Source organism: Acinonyx jubatus, chromosome E4 (assembly GCF_027475565.1).
Source record: "Acinonyx jubatus isolate Ajub_Pintada_27869175 chromosome E4, VMU_Ajub_asm_v1.0, whole genome shotgun sequence".
NCBI classification, from domain to species: Eukaryota; Metazoa; Chordata; class Mammalia; order Carnivora; family Felidae; genus Acinonyx; species Acinonyx jubatus.
The window spans coordinates 58,387,004-58,404,508 of NC_069395.1; the positions used below are offsets into that span (position 1 = coordinate 58,387,004).

Below are 17,505 nucleotides of genomic sequence, written 5' to 3' on the forward strand. Positions count from 1 at the left end.
CTAGCTCAGCTAGTTTTAAAAGCTCAGCTTTTTATGTAGGAAGTATTTTTTGAAAAATATAATTTATTGTCAAATTGGTTAACATACAGTGTATACAGTGTGCTCTTGGTTTGGGGACGTAGATTCCCGTGATCCATTGCTTACATACAACACCCAGTGTTCATCCCAACAAGTGCCCTCCTCAGTGCCCCTCACCCATTTTCCCCTCTCCCTCCCCCCCACCCCCCATCAACCTTCAGTTTGTTCTCTGTATTCAAGAGTCTCTTATGGTTTCCCTCCCTCCCTCTCTGTGTGTGACTGTTTTTTTTCCCCCTTCCCTTCCCCCATGGTCTTCTGTTAAGTTTCTCAAGTTCCACATGAGTGAAAACATATGATGGATCTGTCTTTCTCTGACTTATTTCACTTAGGATAATACCCTCCAGTTCCATCCACGTTGCTGCAAAATGGCAGGATTTCATTCTTTCTCATTGTCAAGTAGTATTCCATAGGTTAGTGAGCTTCAATGTTCTGCGGTACCAATAAGTTCTGCGGTACTAGAAGACATAAGCCCAGGTGTAAACAACTCCCCTGTAAAATTCGTACACTTACTCACCTGCATCATTGAGCCACTTCTCCAAAAGTGGCTTTAGCTTGCACATGTTCTTAAAGCTGAGGTTCAAGGCTTCAAAGCGAGAAATGGTGGTTTGGCTGAAGTCATTTCCATACAGCTTACCCATAGCGAGCCCAACATCGCCCTGCACGGTAACACAGAGCAGGAGGGGGAGAGGGAGAGAGATTTGTCTCACTAACGTCCCAAGTCTTCACTCTAGGCTGCTGCCCCAGTAACTCATCTAGACAAAGACTCAACAATCATTCCATTTCCAGGGTCCCACAAAAGCATCCACCTTTAAGTTGAGCACAGTATTCAATGAAGCGTGTCAGGCCTTGATTTGGGACAAAATTCATAACTCCCATTTTCTCTCATTTTGAGTCTCTTCTTGTTACTTCACGTAATAATCAAGATTATCAAATATTTCCAAGTCTCAAAAGATAGTGATCTAACAAGCCCCTTAATGGATACACTTAAAATGATTTAAATAATCTTTAAAACCAGTTCCCTGTTACCACTTACGGGGTTAACAGATGTAACTGTCTAGATAACTTCAAGTCTTTCTGAACTAACCAAAGTTCCTATAAATCATTTTAAATTTGAGAAATAATGCCTCATTCCCCATCCCCCTCAGCACCCCCCCCCCACCCCAAACCCCAGGCCCATAAAGTATTTCTGGAAGCAGTGGAAAAATCTATTTTCCACCCTTAGTTTGGATTTCAAAGTTGGTTACAAAAACAGGTATCCTAAAAGACTACTTTTGTAACCATTATAGAGAGAGAAATTCACAGTAGAGAGGTTTGACCCATTTAGTTAAACCTTCGTGGGCCCTGGAAACTTGGTAACCTTATAGCAATAGAACAATGATCCCCTGAATATATTACAAAAGATGACTTTCTTTATAAGCCTATAACCTTTGAAATGTATACAATACTTTTCTTCCAGCTGAATCTCTCTTGTTAAGGCTGGAAAAGGCCATATCTTAATAGTTATTTTATATACAGGTGATAGAAACTCATGGAGTTTAAGTGATTCACGCTCTCATTTCAATTAGTTTAGTGGCAGGCCAGAAAGGCAACATTTCTAGCTCTAAGCACTACACGGCCAATACCACTATGAAACACTTAGCTCCCGACCATTGTGGCAACACTTATTTTGAATTGGGATTATCCCAGTCCTTTGATTCCCCCCTTATCCCCACCAATCCATCTTCTGGATACTACACTGCCTATTAGCACCTACATTAGGTGGTAGTTAAGGAAAGGAAAAAACCTTTTTTTGTTGTTGTTGTTTAAACTCCCAGTTTCTTACTGGTGCACAGCTTCTGACAAGAAGTTTAACAGAGGAAAAATATTCAAACTATACGACAAAATACAATAAGGTACAGAGATTATCTGAACTTCAACTGATGGGGCTATTTAGATTCAATTAAAATCAAGTAAATTAAAAACTCGGTTCCTCTGCACCACTAGCTGCCTTTCAAGGACTCAACAGCCACACGTGGGTAGTGGCTATCGTACCGCACAGAACATTCCATCATCATCACAGAAAGTTTTATTGACAACTCTGAATATACTATCTCCGAGTAGAACAGAAATGGACTGCTCATTGACCTCCTTCCAATTATAGTAAAACTGAAAGAACCAGGACAGAGCGAGCGGGGCGTAAATGCTATCTATTATATTGATATACAAGTGTATCTGTAGATACAGGTGTTCAGCATCGATCTCTCTAAATATGTATTAAATCTTCATTCAATCAACAAATATTCACTAAGTGCCTACTGTATTTCAGGCCCTAAACATACTTTGTTTGTCACATATATTCATGTTCTGGGCCACTCTGTTTGTTTAGATGACAGCTTTCTAGAAAGCTGGGTGGGGCCAACTACACCTTGCAATTCTTTGAGTGTAAGATCTGTTGTCGCGGTCAGATGAAAATAAATGTCTTCTGACACCGTATCTACGTAATTTGCTAAGAATTTCTCAAAAACCTCTATGATATCTTTCTATGAAAAGTAACAGAATTGGTAAGTAAACAAAAATAACCCATCAAAAATCACATCGTTATAAAAATAAACAACGCCCTAAATGGTAGCTGTGCCTAAATAAAGCTACGCCATCAGCTCACTACAACTATGACAAATCCACTTGAGATTTATAATACAATTTTATTTCATATTTAAATTAGTTAAATGAATAAAAAGCAACAGGTCTCTCAGTTAATATACTAATTCTCATTAATTTGATAGATGCTCAGTTCAGTGCTCTTGTAATTACCACGCTGGGTTCTTCCTCACAATTGTAAACGTTTTAAGCAGCTGCCTCACACATTATCTGAACTAAGTTGTATCTCTTTGATATTTTTTAAAAGAGCAAAAGGAAAAAAAGGAACAAAGATCGGGATTAGGAAATAACGAATGTGCTACACGCAACAGAAGTGTTATACTATGGTATGCCTCCCAAGTATACAGTGACATCTACAGCAATCCTTTAACCAATTAAGTAATTAGAAAATTACTGTTTAAAACCTCTAATAACATGTCTATTTACTCAGAGAATAGGGAGTTTTTGTTTAAACCAGCAAGTTGAAGGGAAGTTCCCCTGTGTGTATATATAAACAAACTGGATACAAAGCAACCTTTGAAGGACTACAACTGGAGTGTGTGACTTAAAAACAAAGGTTGACTTTCCCATCCTCCACCAGAAATATATGCTTTAATCCACGCAGTTAAATTTTGCGAAATGCTGCCACTGGCAAGTCAAAGTCATTCTGAAAAACAAGTAACAATTATACCAAATAATAGGATAAAACCATAAAGCACCAGACCATAAGGAAGCTCCTTTATCTAAAAGAGAAAGAGCAGGAGACGCAACACTGGCAATATGTTGGGTCAAATGCCACAGAAAGGCAAACCACTAGGTGGGTCAAAGGTAAAGATTTTTAAAAGCCTTAATATCCTTGGCGTATCACCGAGGCAACAATCTCCTAGGGAACCTAAGAGTATGCCGTGCTAATAGCCTAAAAGCTGCAGCACTGCTAAATATGCCAACCTCATACTTGTTCAAGCTTAACCTACCTCTACCGATCTAGTTGTATCCTCAGCTTTCTTCTGGAAAAAACAGGCCAGATCGTTTAAGCGCTTCAAAAGCGTTAAAACCTTTCTGAACTGTAATGTGTTTCTTCACAACTGAAACCCCTCACAAAGATAACTGCATTTTTTCTAAAACTCCACCTATTTAAAAAAATCATTTCATGTTTCTAATACACAATTAATTTCTTTGAGCAAAAACAAGTTACCAAAGTAACATAAGGAATAAAAGTCTGCTCTTAAAAACACACAGAAAACAAACAGGGATAGATCCCTGGGTTTTGACCTACCACTGCTGCGCGTAACTTTACTTTCAACTTAGTGTTTAAGTCGTGACTTAACCTTCAAACAGTAATTATATTCTAAGAAAACATCAGGTTTCCCCTGATTGCATAAAAACACTCAACCCGATCTATACTTCAGTAACTTTTTTTCATCTAAGGATCTTATATCATTTTATATCGTTGTTACCCGTTTAATTCTTTTCCTGCTTTAAAACTATTCTCTGTGACAGATTAATCAAAGAGTAAGTCAGTGGTAGTGCTTGGAACAAAAACGCTATATACCCAGATGCCTGTTTGAACCATTAAACTTATTCCACATTAAAAGCTGTCTGCTAGGGGACATTAAAAAAAATTAATTTGGATTTTGATTCATTTGGACTTTTCAGATTTACCAGATTCCTATTTGTTTAATTAGTGTCAATTTGGCCTTATTGTGTGTGTGTGTGTGTGTCTCTCTCTCTCTCTCTCTCTCTCTCTCTATTTGGTCTCCTTCTCTCTCTCTCTCCCAAAAATCTGTTTTTAAACAAGTCTTTCAAACTTTTCCCCTTTCAGCTACTATAAGAGACCCTGCAAATCTTTATTCTCTCACTCTTGCAGACAGAGCCCTAAGGCCTAGAACCAGATGTTCTACAAATAACAAAACCCTCACTACAGTTACAGCAGCCCCAAACATATCTTTTAAGCCCTCACCGTTTATCGGTATCATCCGAATTATGATTTCAGAGGCCTGTGTTCTGAGAGAAATCGTAAAGGTTTTAATCTAACATTAAATCATACATTCATAACTGAATGTATGATAACAGTCTAAATTTACGAGGGCAGGAAGTGGCTAAGAAAAAGCCGCAGTCTAAAACCAAAAAACAGGGCCAGGGAATATACTGTTCCTCCGAAGCTTCCCTGGACACGTAAAGGGAGGGACCTAGTCGGGGAGGGAGATCTAGGTTAACGGTGGGTTCGTCCTACCTGAGTGAATCCGAGTTTGATTCGTCTTTGTTTGAAGGTCTTGGCAAACTGCTCAAGCTCCTCAAGGTCACTGGGCTCCTCCAAGCTGGGGGTATCAATTCGCTTTGGTGTTGACTGGCTCTGTGGAAGTGTCTGAATCGGGGTTGCCGCTATTGTGCGCGTTGGGGTTGCTGGCTGTGACAAGGAAGAGGAGGATAAGAACCAGCGCACAAAAATGATACCTCGGTTTGTAACTGGAATGCGTCACAAGGGAACAACTTAAGGAAACGGCTCCGTTCACGAAGAACCATGAGGACCACGTGACACCGTGGGAGGTATGACATAACGTCCCGTGCGAAGGGCAGCGCGCGAGATTGTGCCTGCCAGAATTCCAGTTCAGGTTTCCGTGGAAGTCCATGGAAACAAATACACCAAAATGAAACCCATGATATGTGGGTTTTCAAGTGTTCTGAATGCATGTATCTTATGCATATTCAGAGTATACATAATAAATCAGACTTTATTTTAAAGACTCTATTTCATAAATATGCCACTTAAACCACGAGTCTCAAAACAGCAGGGACCATATATCTATCTTGTTTACCACTATTGTTATCTCCAACTTGTGACACGGTATGATAAAAATAATAAGAATAAAACAATTTTAAGGGGGAAAAGTAAATCATCTACAGTTTAAATAACTTAATAGCTTTTGTTTTCTTTTGTAATTTCCGTTGACCTGTATTCCTTTCCTTTTTTTTAATCCTATTTTTAATTTGTTGCATAAAGTTTATTGCATCTGTAAATGTTTCTCTTACAAATCGTAAACAATTTTCAAATCTTCAATTACAAGGCACGCATCTCACAGATCAGAGTAACCTTTATGATATGATCAAGACATTGGAAGGGACCATAAGGCACAAAATCAAAGCAGTAAACTTTGTTTATACTCAGGTATGACTGACATATAAAAAAAGGCTGTATATATTTAATGTGTACATCTTGATGAATTTGAAGATAAGCCTACCTCCATGAATATGTACTGTCACCACCCACAATGCCCTAAACTTATCCATTACCTCCCTCCCTCGGATCTACATTCTCAACTTTAACTGTAATTATAGTATATATAATTTTATACTCCGTTTCATAATTATCATTTTCAAAGGCTGACTGAGGCAATATTATAATTTATTTAACACTTTTTTTGTTAACAGATGCTTCTTCATTTATGTTTTCACTAACACAGTTAACGCCAGAATGAAAAATTTTGTGCACATGATTCTTTTCCCCACCCTTGTAATAAGTTGAGATAAATTCAGAAGTCATTTTCTGTAACTGGATAAAGGGTACACCATAAACAATTCTATAGCTTTTGATACACACCATAATGTTGGTTCTCACTACATGATGCTAGTTTCCTCCACATGGTTTGTGTTGGCAGTTTTCAAAAACGTTTTGCTAACTGAAGGAGTGCATGGTACTTCACTATCACCTTTATTTGAATTTCTCTTATTACTCAAAGTAAAAGTTTCCCACGTGTCATTTATTATCTGTATTTCTTTTATCGACTGGATTTATATCCATAACCCATACATGTATTAATGATCTCCTTGTCCTCATCCTTAAAGAGCTCATCAATTGTTATAGATTAAGCCTCTGTCTGTTGTATTAGTGCGAATAATTTTTCCAATCTGCTTTTTTCCTTTTATTTTTCAGGGTACATAAGCCTTAAATTGTCATTTGGGTGAACTTTTTTTTCCTCCTTTCTAGTATCTTCTCTTGCTTCAAATCTAAGAGAGCTTTCACTTATTTCGAACTCAAAAATTCCTTTTTAATGGTCTGCTTGCTTCCTCTATATGTTTTAAAATATTTATTTAAATCTATCTACAATTTATTTGGGGACATGAAAGAATGATCTCTTTTCCTTTTAAAGAAAATACTCCATTTCCTTCTTACACAAACACAAGGCTACTCTGTTTTACTCACACGCCCCGAGGAGAGCCTGCCCTTGTGGGTCCTCATTAGCAGAAGGTACTACCCTGGCTGCAGCGTAATTGCTCTGTTGACCCTTCCTATGAACAGTGGCCACATGAGAGATTACAGGCCAGGGTTACAAATGAGGTCTCCGGCTAGGAGTATTCTTGTAATTTAAATGCGTCAAATACCTCCAACTCTGACCTGGTTAGTAATAAGCTCTTTCCAACAGAACCAACTGGGCCAGAAAACTACACAATAGGCATTGCACAGGCCTACAACCAGAGTAAGCCAGTCTCTATCATCCTGCTTCAATGAAGACAGCCAAGTTCACCTCTGTTATGTGTTGTTGACACTGAGCAATTTTCAACCTGACCAGTCTGGAGGAGTCCAAACCAGCACCAACCACGTGAGAATCCTATGCAGCTACACGCTTCGCGGTGAGACTGGTTGACAGGTAGACGTGAGCCTCAGCCACCAGACTGTTTGTTATTTCATCTCCAGGCTTGAAGGAGCCCCGTTCTCAAACAGTAAAGGACTAAAAATGGCTTGGGTACCTTTAGGTGGGGTGGTTACAGATAAGTCACCCCAACTCCAGAAACCTCAGGTTGGACTGGGCCAGATCTAGAAACGGCAGAGTAGAACTCAGTGAGCAGGAGTCAGGATGGCGCTACACCAGCCCTGCCACTGTGTGCGGCGCACGAAGGCCAGGGAGGAACTGCTGGAACAGGCTTTTGCAAGACTCCAACCTGATTTTTTATATGCGGCATAGTCACAATTAAATGCACAATTTAAAAGTATGCGGTTTGATGTTCTGACAACCGTATGTAGTCACGTGACTGCCACCACATTTAAGATATAAAACATTTCTATCCCCCACAGAAGTTCCTTTATACTCTTTGCCCTCCATGCCCCATCCCTAGCCCCCAAGCCCCCGGCAAGCACTGATACAATTTCTGTCCCTATGGTTTTGTCTGTTCTAAGATGCCATACACATTGAATCATACAGTATGCAGTCTTTTATGTTTGGCTTCTTTCACTTAACATAATGCTTCCAAACTTCATACGTGTTGGTAAATGTTTCAGAAGTAAATTCCTTTCTACTGCTGAACAGCATTCTATCATATGGATATGCCAAAAGTTATGTTACCTATTCATTAGTCGATGGACATTTAGGTTATTTCCAGTTTGGTGTGATGACGGGTAAAACTGCTTTGAACATTTATATATAGGTCTTTGTGTGGACATTCATTTCTAGAAGTAGAATTGCTAGGTCATAAGGTACCCTGTATAAGAAACTGCCAAACTGTTTTCCAAAGTGTTTGCAACCCCATCAATAATATATCAAAGAGCCCAGTTGCTTTACACTTGGTACTACCATAGTCTTTTTGATTTTGCCCATTCTAGTGGGTATGTAGTGATATTTCATTTGCGTTTCCCCGATGACCAATGATTTTCAGCATCTTTTTATATGGTTACTGGGCATTCACGTATCTTCTTTGGTGAAGTATTTTCAAATATTTTGCACATCCCTCCTTTTTAAAAAGTCAGGCTTATTACTGAGTTTGTGAATTAGTTATAAATTCTAGACACAAGTCTTTTATCAGATATAAATTTGAAGAATATTTTCTTCCAGTTTGTGGTTTTTCTTTTATGCTTTTAACAAAAAGATTTTAATTTTTATAAAATTAAATTTGTCAATTTTTTTCTTTTATGAATAGTGTTTTTGTGTCCTATTTAAGAAACCATTATCTTACCCAAGGACACAAAGACTTTCTTCCTAAGTTTTCTTCTGGAAGGTTAGGTCTTATTACCCTTTTCAAATTAATCATTGTAAATTGTTTGCTTGTTTGTTTTTGCCTACACATAACCAAAGACTTTCCTTTTCTCACTGAAATCTTTGGCACCTTTGTGGAAAATCCTTTGGCCATAGATGTGTGGGTCTACTTAATCTTCTATTCTATTTCATTTCTGTTCATATGCTGTTATCATGCTGTCTTCATTACTGTGGCTTTATATTAATTTTGACATGAGGCAGTCTTTCAACTTTCTTACTTTTCAAAATTATTTGATTTTTCTACGTCCTCTACAATTCCATATAAATGTTAGAAACATGATGCAAATTTCTATTTAAAAAAGGCTGCTGGGTACTGATAGGAATTATGTTGAATATATAGATCAATTTGGAAAAGAATTCACGTTTTAACAACCGAAGTCTTCTGATTCATGAACACATTATAGCCCTCTATTTATTTAGGTCTTGATTAATTTCACTATTGAAAATTACATATAAGTCTTGCAAATGTTTTGTGAAATTTATCTGTAAGTAGGGTAAATATTTTTCCTCTTAAGTTCAACTTCCAAATGATCATTGTTAACACCGACTTTGTATCCTACATACTTGCTAAACTCGCTTATTAATTCCAGCAGTTTTTTGTAGATCCCTTAGGATTTTAACATAGACAATGATGTCCTCTGCCAATTAAAACGTTTTACATATTCCTTCCTAATCTACATGTCCTTTATTTCTTTTTCTTGTCTTACTGCACTGCTAAGACCTCTGGTAAAATGCTGAATAGAAGTGGTAACAGTTGGGGCACCTGGGTGACTCAAGTGGTTAAGCATTCAACTCTTAATTTCAGCTCAGGCTGTGATCTTACAGTTTGTGAAATCAAGTCAGAGCCTGCTTGGGATTCTCTCTCTCCCCCCCTCTCTCTCTGCTTCTCCCCTGCTCGTGCACACATGCTCTCTAAATAAATAAATAAATAAATAAATAAATAAATAAATAAATGTATGTTTAAAAAAAAAAAAAAAGAGTGGTAACAGTGGACATCTTTGCCTTATTCCTGATCTTGGTGGTATGATGTAGGGTTTTTTTTTGTAGATGACTTTTACCAGGTTGGAAACCTATTCCTAGTTTGCAAGAGTTTTGTTTTTTGTTATTTCTTTTTTATCATAAACAGATGTGGAATTTTGTCAAATCTGGCCATATGTTAGTGAGAACTTGCAAGAGTATAGACAAAGCGAATCAGAGCTGAAGGGTGATTCAGGATCAGCCAGTTCAATTACCTAATTTACAGATGAAGAAATGAAATGACGTGCTCAAAGTCACAGCTGGTTAAGAAGTGAAAGAGGTCTAAAGCTTACATCTCAAGATGTCTAGACCTATACTTTATGATAGAGCTAAACTCTGGTAGAAATGAGCTAAAGCAACATCTCAAAGTTGAAAGAAAACACGGGGATCGGAACTTCTTTGCAGTTTCTTCAAGAGGGCAGAGGACCGTGATGTGTTTTCACTGAAGCAGTGGGTTTCTGGTGCCAGTGGTAAGCTCTCCTGCCAACTACAGAGAGGGGAGGGCTGGAGGGGAGGATGGTCGACGAGCCAGAACTCAGTCCTCATTTGCCACTAACACGGTTAGTTTTTATAAATACAGAAGAAAACAGGAACTCCTTGGACATTTTCAAAGACTACATCAATCCGATAGTATTGCTTTATCAAGCTGATAAGTCTTGCTTTGAATTTTTGCTCAGTGTGAAAACTATTTGGATTATTTTTATTAGGGTACTGTGGGGATCTGTTGTGTTTTTAATTGAACCAAGTCCAAGAGTCCCTCAAAACATCCGGGTAAGAGAAAGTAATCCTCAGTGGGAGAAAACTGACCTGGGAGGTGAGGGTGATGCTTGGCTGCGACTGTAGGAGGTTGGCTTGGCTTTGCTGAGGTAGTTGCGTTAAAAGATTTTGCGCTTGCAGGAGACCTGGAAAACACAAATGTCCTGTCAGATACACTAAGGATTCCTCTGAACATATGGCAAAATAAAGAATAAGAAAGTGAAATGAAAATTTCCAACTGATCTTTTGATAGTCTTATCAGTCTTAAAATTCTTAATGTCTTACTTTCCTAAAATTCAATCTTGTTAACTACAACTTGGGCAATAAGATATGGGACATAAAACTGAAACCGATATAGGGGCACCTGGGTGGCTCAGGTGGCTGAGCGGCTGTCTCCTGATTTCAGCTCAGGTCATGATCTCACAGTTCGTGGGATTGAGCTTCGCTTTGGGGTCTGCGCTGACAGCGCGGAGTTTGGGATTCTCTCTAAATAAATAAATAAATAAATAAATAAACGAACGTTAAAAAAAAAAACAAAACAAAACTAAAACTGATATATGTCTTTGATAACCTGTCTGATGATCTCTCTGATTGGCCAATCCTTTATTTTAGTAAGGAATGGATGAAAATGAAGAAGTATTCTAAATGGAAGCAAGCTTGAAACTCTAAAAAGAGCTCACCTTGTTTTTTTTTTTTTAAATGTTTTTATTTACTTTTGAGAGAGAGAGAGAGAGAGAGAGAGAGACAGACAGACAGAGCATGAGTCGGGGAGGGGCAGAGAGAGGGAGACACAGAATCTGAAGCAGGCTCCAGGCTCTGAGCTGTCAGCACAGAGCCCGACATGGGGCTCGAACTCATGAACCGCAAGATCACGACCCAAGCTGAGGTCGGATGCTTAATCGACTTTGCCACCCAGGTGTCCCAAAAGAGCTCACCTTCTTAACCCAGCATCCATTAGAAACTGCCAGTATATATTGGGCCAGAGAATTGTCTGATTCATGACAGGAGCAAGCTATCTGTTAAGTGGAACAGGTATTTATGCAAAGAAAGATTTTGGAATGAATGATCAAGAAGAAAAAGGCTAAAGAACAAAAATAATGAGGAAATGGTAGCAATGCACTAACGTTCGCTGGGGTGAAGCCTTGATACCCTGAATCTCTCTACTCTAACCTCCACTAACCTTACAAACAAGAATTGAACTTATCTGATATAGAAATTTACCACTAAGAGGCCTTAAATGTGTTTTTTGTAACTCAAAAGTTTGCAATTTCTAATATAACACTCTCTCCTTCTCAAACTTTAAAAGAGAACAAAAGATTGTTAGAAGCATATGCTTTTAATGCTCAGTCCACATTTTTTAAATACATTCCCAAGAAAAACTATCAAAATACTAGAAGTAATTTATGTTGGAAAGATTTCACTTAGATTTTTGACCAAACTCTTGGTTCACCATGAGAGATTGAACAGATGAAAGGCAGTAAAGGACGATCTTCAATATGTGGCATGCATGACCAAAAATAGTTTTTTTTTCCCTTAGCTAAAAAAAACCCCAAAATAAAAAAACCCCATTTTTTGGTTAATGTTTGTTTATTTTTGAGAGAGAGACAGAGCATGAGCTAGGGAGGGGCAGAGAGGGGGACACAGAATCCGAAGCGGGCTCCAGGCTCTGAGCTGTCAGCACAGAGCCCCATGAGGGGCTCGAACCCACAGACCACGAGATCATGATCTGAGCCACCCAGGCATCCCTCTTTCTTTTTCTTCTTCTTTTTTTTCTAAATTGATTTTTGAGAGAGAGAGGCAGAGAGACAGGGGGACAGAGAATCCCAAGCAGGGCCCGCACTGACAGCAGAGAGCCCGATGCGGGGCTCGAACCCACAAACCGTGAGATCGTGACCTGAGCCGAAGTCAGACGCTTAACCGACAGAGCCACCAGGCGCCCCTAAAAAATATATTTTTCTTAACACGAATTCTGAGTTTACAGTCAGATTTAATCCAAACGTTAAAATGACAGCAGTCGGTGCGTGTGGCGCAGAAGCGGACAGCCTCGTGCGCTGCTGACGGGTGCCGAGGAGGAGCTTACCCTGCTGGCCCTGGGGCGTCTGTGAGATGATAAACTGCGCTGGCTGCAAGTTGGTGGTCGGATGGACCAACACAAACTGCTGCAGGTTGAGATTCTGCTGCTGAAGCTGCTGCAGTTGCTGCAGATCCTAGAGAATCAGAACGAAAACACGGATTGGAGATCCTGAAACGAAAACTCGCTGGATCATAAGGTTCCCAGGAGATGAACTGTGTCATCCACATAAAGAAGAGTCAATATTCTACATTCTTCCGTCCTTTTTAAACAGGGTGTGCTCTGGGTATGGTCACAGAGCGTGCGAAGAAACCTGGAGCCGCGGTAAGGACTTGCTACCTCTGCCCGTATCCACCGTGTCAGGACTCGTGTCAAAGCTAGTTTTCGATAGTTACTTCAAATTCCTTCAGAACAAATGGTTACAGTTGAGTGTTTTTAGCCTGGAAGGATCAATATGGGTTTTAAAAATCAAGTGAGCAAAGAGTACGTTGGGGTTTTAAATACTCAACTCATCTTTCTCTTACATAAAAATGGAGAGTGCTGTGTCTGAAACTGCATCGATAAATTAAAGTATCTATAATGATTCATTACATTTGGCACCAGTCTAGGGGCGCCTGGGTGGCTCAGTTGGTTAATCGTCCGACTTTGGCTCAGGTCACGACCTTGCAGTTTATGAGTTGAGCCCCGAGTCGAGATCTATGCTGACAACTCAGAGCCTGGAGCCTGCCTCAGATTCTGTGTCTCCCCCTCTCTCTGCCCCTCCCCTGCTCGCACTCTCTCTCGCTCTCAAAAAAACAAAACAAAACAAAACAAAACAACCCACCTTAATTTGGTACCAGTCTAACTCGACTGAGAAATACGTGTAAAAATACCTAAAAATAGTTATCCATATAAAAACCTAATCCATAACATATCAAACTTGATTACACCGGTCTAGTGTTTTATAATTTTCAACGTGGTTTCACACACATTATCTTAGTAGAATAATGTCAACATAGGGTCTCAAAGCTTATACGTTAAAAACGTATTTGGTGATGAAGAAAGTGGCCACAATTAAGACACTGTCTTGAAAAAGCTTGTATATTATAGTCATAAAGATTAGTCGGATACCTATTCTTCGCTTTATATAGTTACCTGGCTCTTTTAAATGTCCTAGTCAAGCTCTAGCTACAATGCAAGTCTGCTTCTGAGTCTTCTCTGGGGGGATAAAGATAATTGTCTAGCGCTAGACTCATAAGAACTCTTCACAGAACTTACTGATAACAATACTTGGACTTTTTCCCTCTCCTGGGGACGAAGGACTTCATTTACCTTTCTTCCCAGGCAGTACCGTCTATGCCTCTCAAGTAACTTTTTATTATCTCTGGATACTCTGCCCTGAAGTGTGAACACTGGAGCCAAACCACATCCGAATACAGCTCTGCACAGAGTTAATCGCTCCGTAGCAGGGAGAGGACGGGCCGTCTCTCTCACACATGAGTGGCAATATTCACTGCGGAGCACATGAAAGAACCCATGCCTGCCATAATTAGCTAATTAAAATAAATACAGTAATCCCCTGCTTCAGAAATATGCCAACTAATTATTCGAGAATTGTCACTTAATGTAAACAGTTACTCAAATAATCAGTTACGTGTTTATAATATCAATTCAAATAAGCAAACAAACGTATTACTTCTAGTTCAGCGGTAAGGAAGGCGACTGCGCACTTCACTGCTCTCGCGCTCCTCGGGCCTTTTGAGGAGCCACGCCGACGATCAGAAAGTGGATTCCGTACTAAAGAAGACCCGCCGCTTGATTCCTCACTTCCCGCCCCTGCCCAAAGGGAGACTCACCTGGGAGATCTGGATGGGCTGCGACAGGGGGATCTGCGTCATGGGCGTGGCGGCGGAGGCTGAGATGGTGGCCCCGGCAGCGCTGTGCTGTTGGCTGGCGGAGTGCTGTTGGACCGCGGCGGCCAGCAGCTGTGCCTGCGCCTGCGCCTGCTGTAGCAGTAACTGTTGCTGGGCCGGCGTCAAGGTAAGCTGAACAAAATGAGAACAGACGTTTGGAACGGTCTGCGGGAGAAGGGCCCCTAACGCAAGCCGACTGCTTTGCGGTAGGTAACTCAAGGGCTATGAGACCTTAGCCACCCGCCTCCGCACGGTCAGCTCGAAGCTGAAACGCTGATCAGCAATCGAGCTGCCATTGCTGGCGGAACATTTAAATTAGAATGGTGGTCCTCACTCTGGACTTAAACAATCATTCAAACGTGTCCAGGGCTCGAGGGTTCAGGCAAAAAAAGTAATTAACTAGTAAGGAAGAAAAGAAAAAGAATCCACGCTGACAGGATATGAAAAGAAATTTACACCCAACAGAACAGCAAGTGATTAGTCAGATGAATGAGGAACAAGGATGCTGGATCTGACCGCGGAAAGAACTGATAAGGCCCAGCTGCTTCCCATTAGCATGAATCTCTGCCATATTCCATCATTTCCATTATGTCCTAAGATATGACTAAAGAATATGAGCTCCATTTGTTTCTTGTCCAAGTCTCCCTACAGCCCCTCCCCAACACAGTCCTTTCTGTTATTGAAAGCACTGGGTCTCTACAACTTTATATCCCCTTTCCAACACATTATCTCCGTGAAACAGGTGGTGACAGTGGGGACAGCGGCTCTCTTTACATGCAAATGAATCCTAAAGCCCAGGTTTAATAGAAGCTCCAGCCACACGAACCTGGAATCCCAAGGGTCTCTTACTATTATAGACACTAATCACCCGAAACAGACCCAAACAGTAAAACAGGAAATGTATTTAGAGCAGATTAAAACTTGCTTTCATAATGCAACTTAGTTCAGACACAAAGTAATAAGTGTGTTCAGCCTTCCTTTTGGTGGCATGTTCTGATCAGACAAGAAGGAAGCCTGGAATATATACTTTATTTTTTTAAGCTTTTATGTATGTATGTATGTATTGTATTTAGTTTATTTTTGTAATCTCTAAACCCATCATGGGGCTCCAACTCACAATCCCGAGATCAAGAGTTGCATACTCTAGCGACTGAGCCAGCAAGGCATCCCACCCTGACATATATTAAGCGCGTGTACATTCACTTCGTGGCACAACCCTCCTTCTAAAAGGGTCCAATACAATTTGTACATCAGAGACATAAGAATCAAAATGAAACCATTCAAAAACTTAACAGCTGCCAAGATACATATGTTTACAAATATTTTACGTAATAAACATATTGATCTCCATCGAGGAGATATTTAAGACCATTCTGCAACTTCTAAAACATACTTAACTAAAAGAAAGGAAGTAAAGAATTGTGTGAGTTGATGTGATGTGAATTGAATAACAACTCTTCCTTACCAGTCTCCTAGCCTTTCTACCCGCAGAATAACTTAACAGACAAATGTTCAGCACTGGGAAAATACTTCTGGTGTCTTAGAGCACAGACGGCTGAAAAATTAAAAGTTTAATGTATTCACAAAGGCCGACCTATTACCAATAAAAATAAAAGACATTTATTGACTTACATGCCAAGCACTGTTCTTTTTTTTACAAACACTGTTATTCTTTATCTATATAACAATATTGTGAGCATCTCACATAGACAACATCTCCATTTAACTGAAGGAAAACTGAGGCACAGGGAGATGAAGTAATGAGTTCACACAGTAAACTGTAGAGCCAGGATACGAGACCAGAGGTTTCATTTTAGAACATGACACAGTAATTTAAAGAAAATATTTTTCTTGTGTAGGTACTAACCCACTCTTTAACTTCTACTCTGCAGCGATATCGTAACTCTAAACTGACGACTATAATCTCATCAATATAATGATCTCAATCAGAGGATGACTCCACTGCATGATGAAGCAACAGGTGAAACGTGGGTTTAAAAAGTCTCTAGTTTATCGAGAGCATCTGCAAAAGTAAGAAAGGATACCCCGAAAACTTATGACAAAGATAATTCCTTTTAAGGAGCTGCCTACAGCGTAGCAAACTCTTTGAAGAAAACGGCGCCAGGCATAACCACGTCACTTGTGTGCTACAGCACACGGTTCTAATCAGATATTGGCCCGTGGCAGTTCTGACACAAAGAAAGTTTATTGTAATTCTCTCAGTGGAAACTTACCCCAGTTATCTGTCCTCCAGCCAGCATCAGCTGGGTCTGGGGGATGGCTGCCTGCACCGAAGGCTGCTGGGAAGGCTGGCTTGGCGGCTGTGAATCCCCCGATTCTTCATTAGATTTAGACTGGGAGGGAAGGGGGGATAAGAGATTTCAAGTAACTGATTAAAAAATACTACTTATAACTCCATATTTTAAGACTTGTTTACAACATGGATTTATCTAGTCATGAGTTTTCTGGTTTCATTCTTTTCCTTTCTTACTAATCTTTGTATTTTCCTGATTTTAACATAGGGCATTTTTAGACTTTTTCTCCCTTTAAAAAAAAAAAATCACATTTCTTATTTGTCGTTTCCTAACTATAAAAGAAAGAAATGATCAAATACGGAACACATGAAAGTAGAAAAATAAAATGTAAAAATTACCCACAATACAAGTTGCTGGTATAGATTTCTCGTTCCAATGCCAGCAAGGCTGCACTTAACAACTTTTAAGAAAAAAAAAATTTGGTCCTCCACAAATCAACAGAATTTTTCGGAAACCCAGATCTCAACTTCAGAAATAAGGACTAAGGGAAAGCACATTCTCAATCCATCTCTACATTAGACCCTCCACCCCTGCATCCTGAGATGTATTTGGTGGTCAGCCTGAAACCCCCTCATGTACCATCTCGGAGCTGACAACTTGACCCACGGAGCTTTGGATCTAATATCTAAAATAACTGCAAATTCAGCATCTCTCATCAAGTAACACACAAGTTTGGGGGGGAAACACTACAGTCAAGAGGGAAAGAGAACACACTCCTAAAAGGGACACTAAGA

At 39.8% G+C, this 17,505-nt stretch overlaps 1 protein-coding gene across 5 annotated transcripts in view; it reads right to left on the reverse strand.

Annotated features, from left to right (window-relative positions):
- Positions 1-17,505, reverse strand: part of POU2F1 (POU class 2 homeobox 1) — a 192,247-nt gene that overhangs the window by 38,800 nt on the left and 135,942 nt on the right. For all 5 annotated transcript variants that reach the window (XM_053209422.1, XM_027046289.2, XM_053209423.1 and 2 more), the window contains 6 exons: positions 16,691-16,810; positions 14,400-14,588; positions 12,574-12,700; positions 10,545-10,639; positions 4,928-5,101; positions 593-734 (listed from right to left, as the gene is read on the reverse strand). In XM_053209422.1, the coding sequence (XP_053065397.1) occupies positions 593-734; positions 4,928-5,101; positions 10,545-10,639; positions 12,574-12,700; positions 14,400-14,588; positions 16,691-16,810 (847 nt within the window). The remainder of the gene's footprint in view (positions 1-592; positions 735-4,927; positions 5,102-10,544; positions 10,640-12,573; positions 12,701-14,399; positions 14,589-16,690; positions 16,811-17,505) is intronic.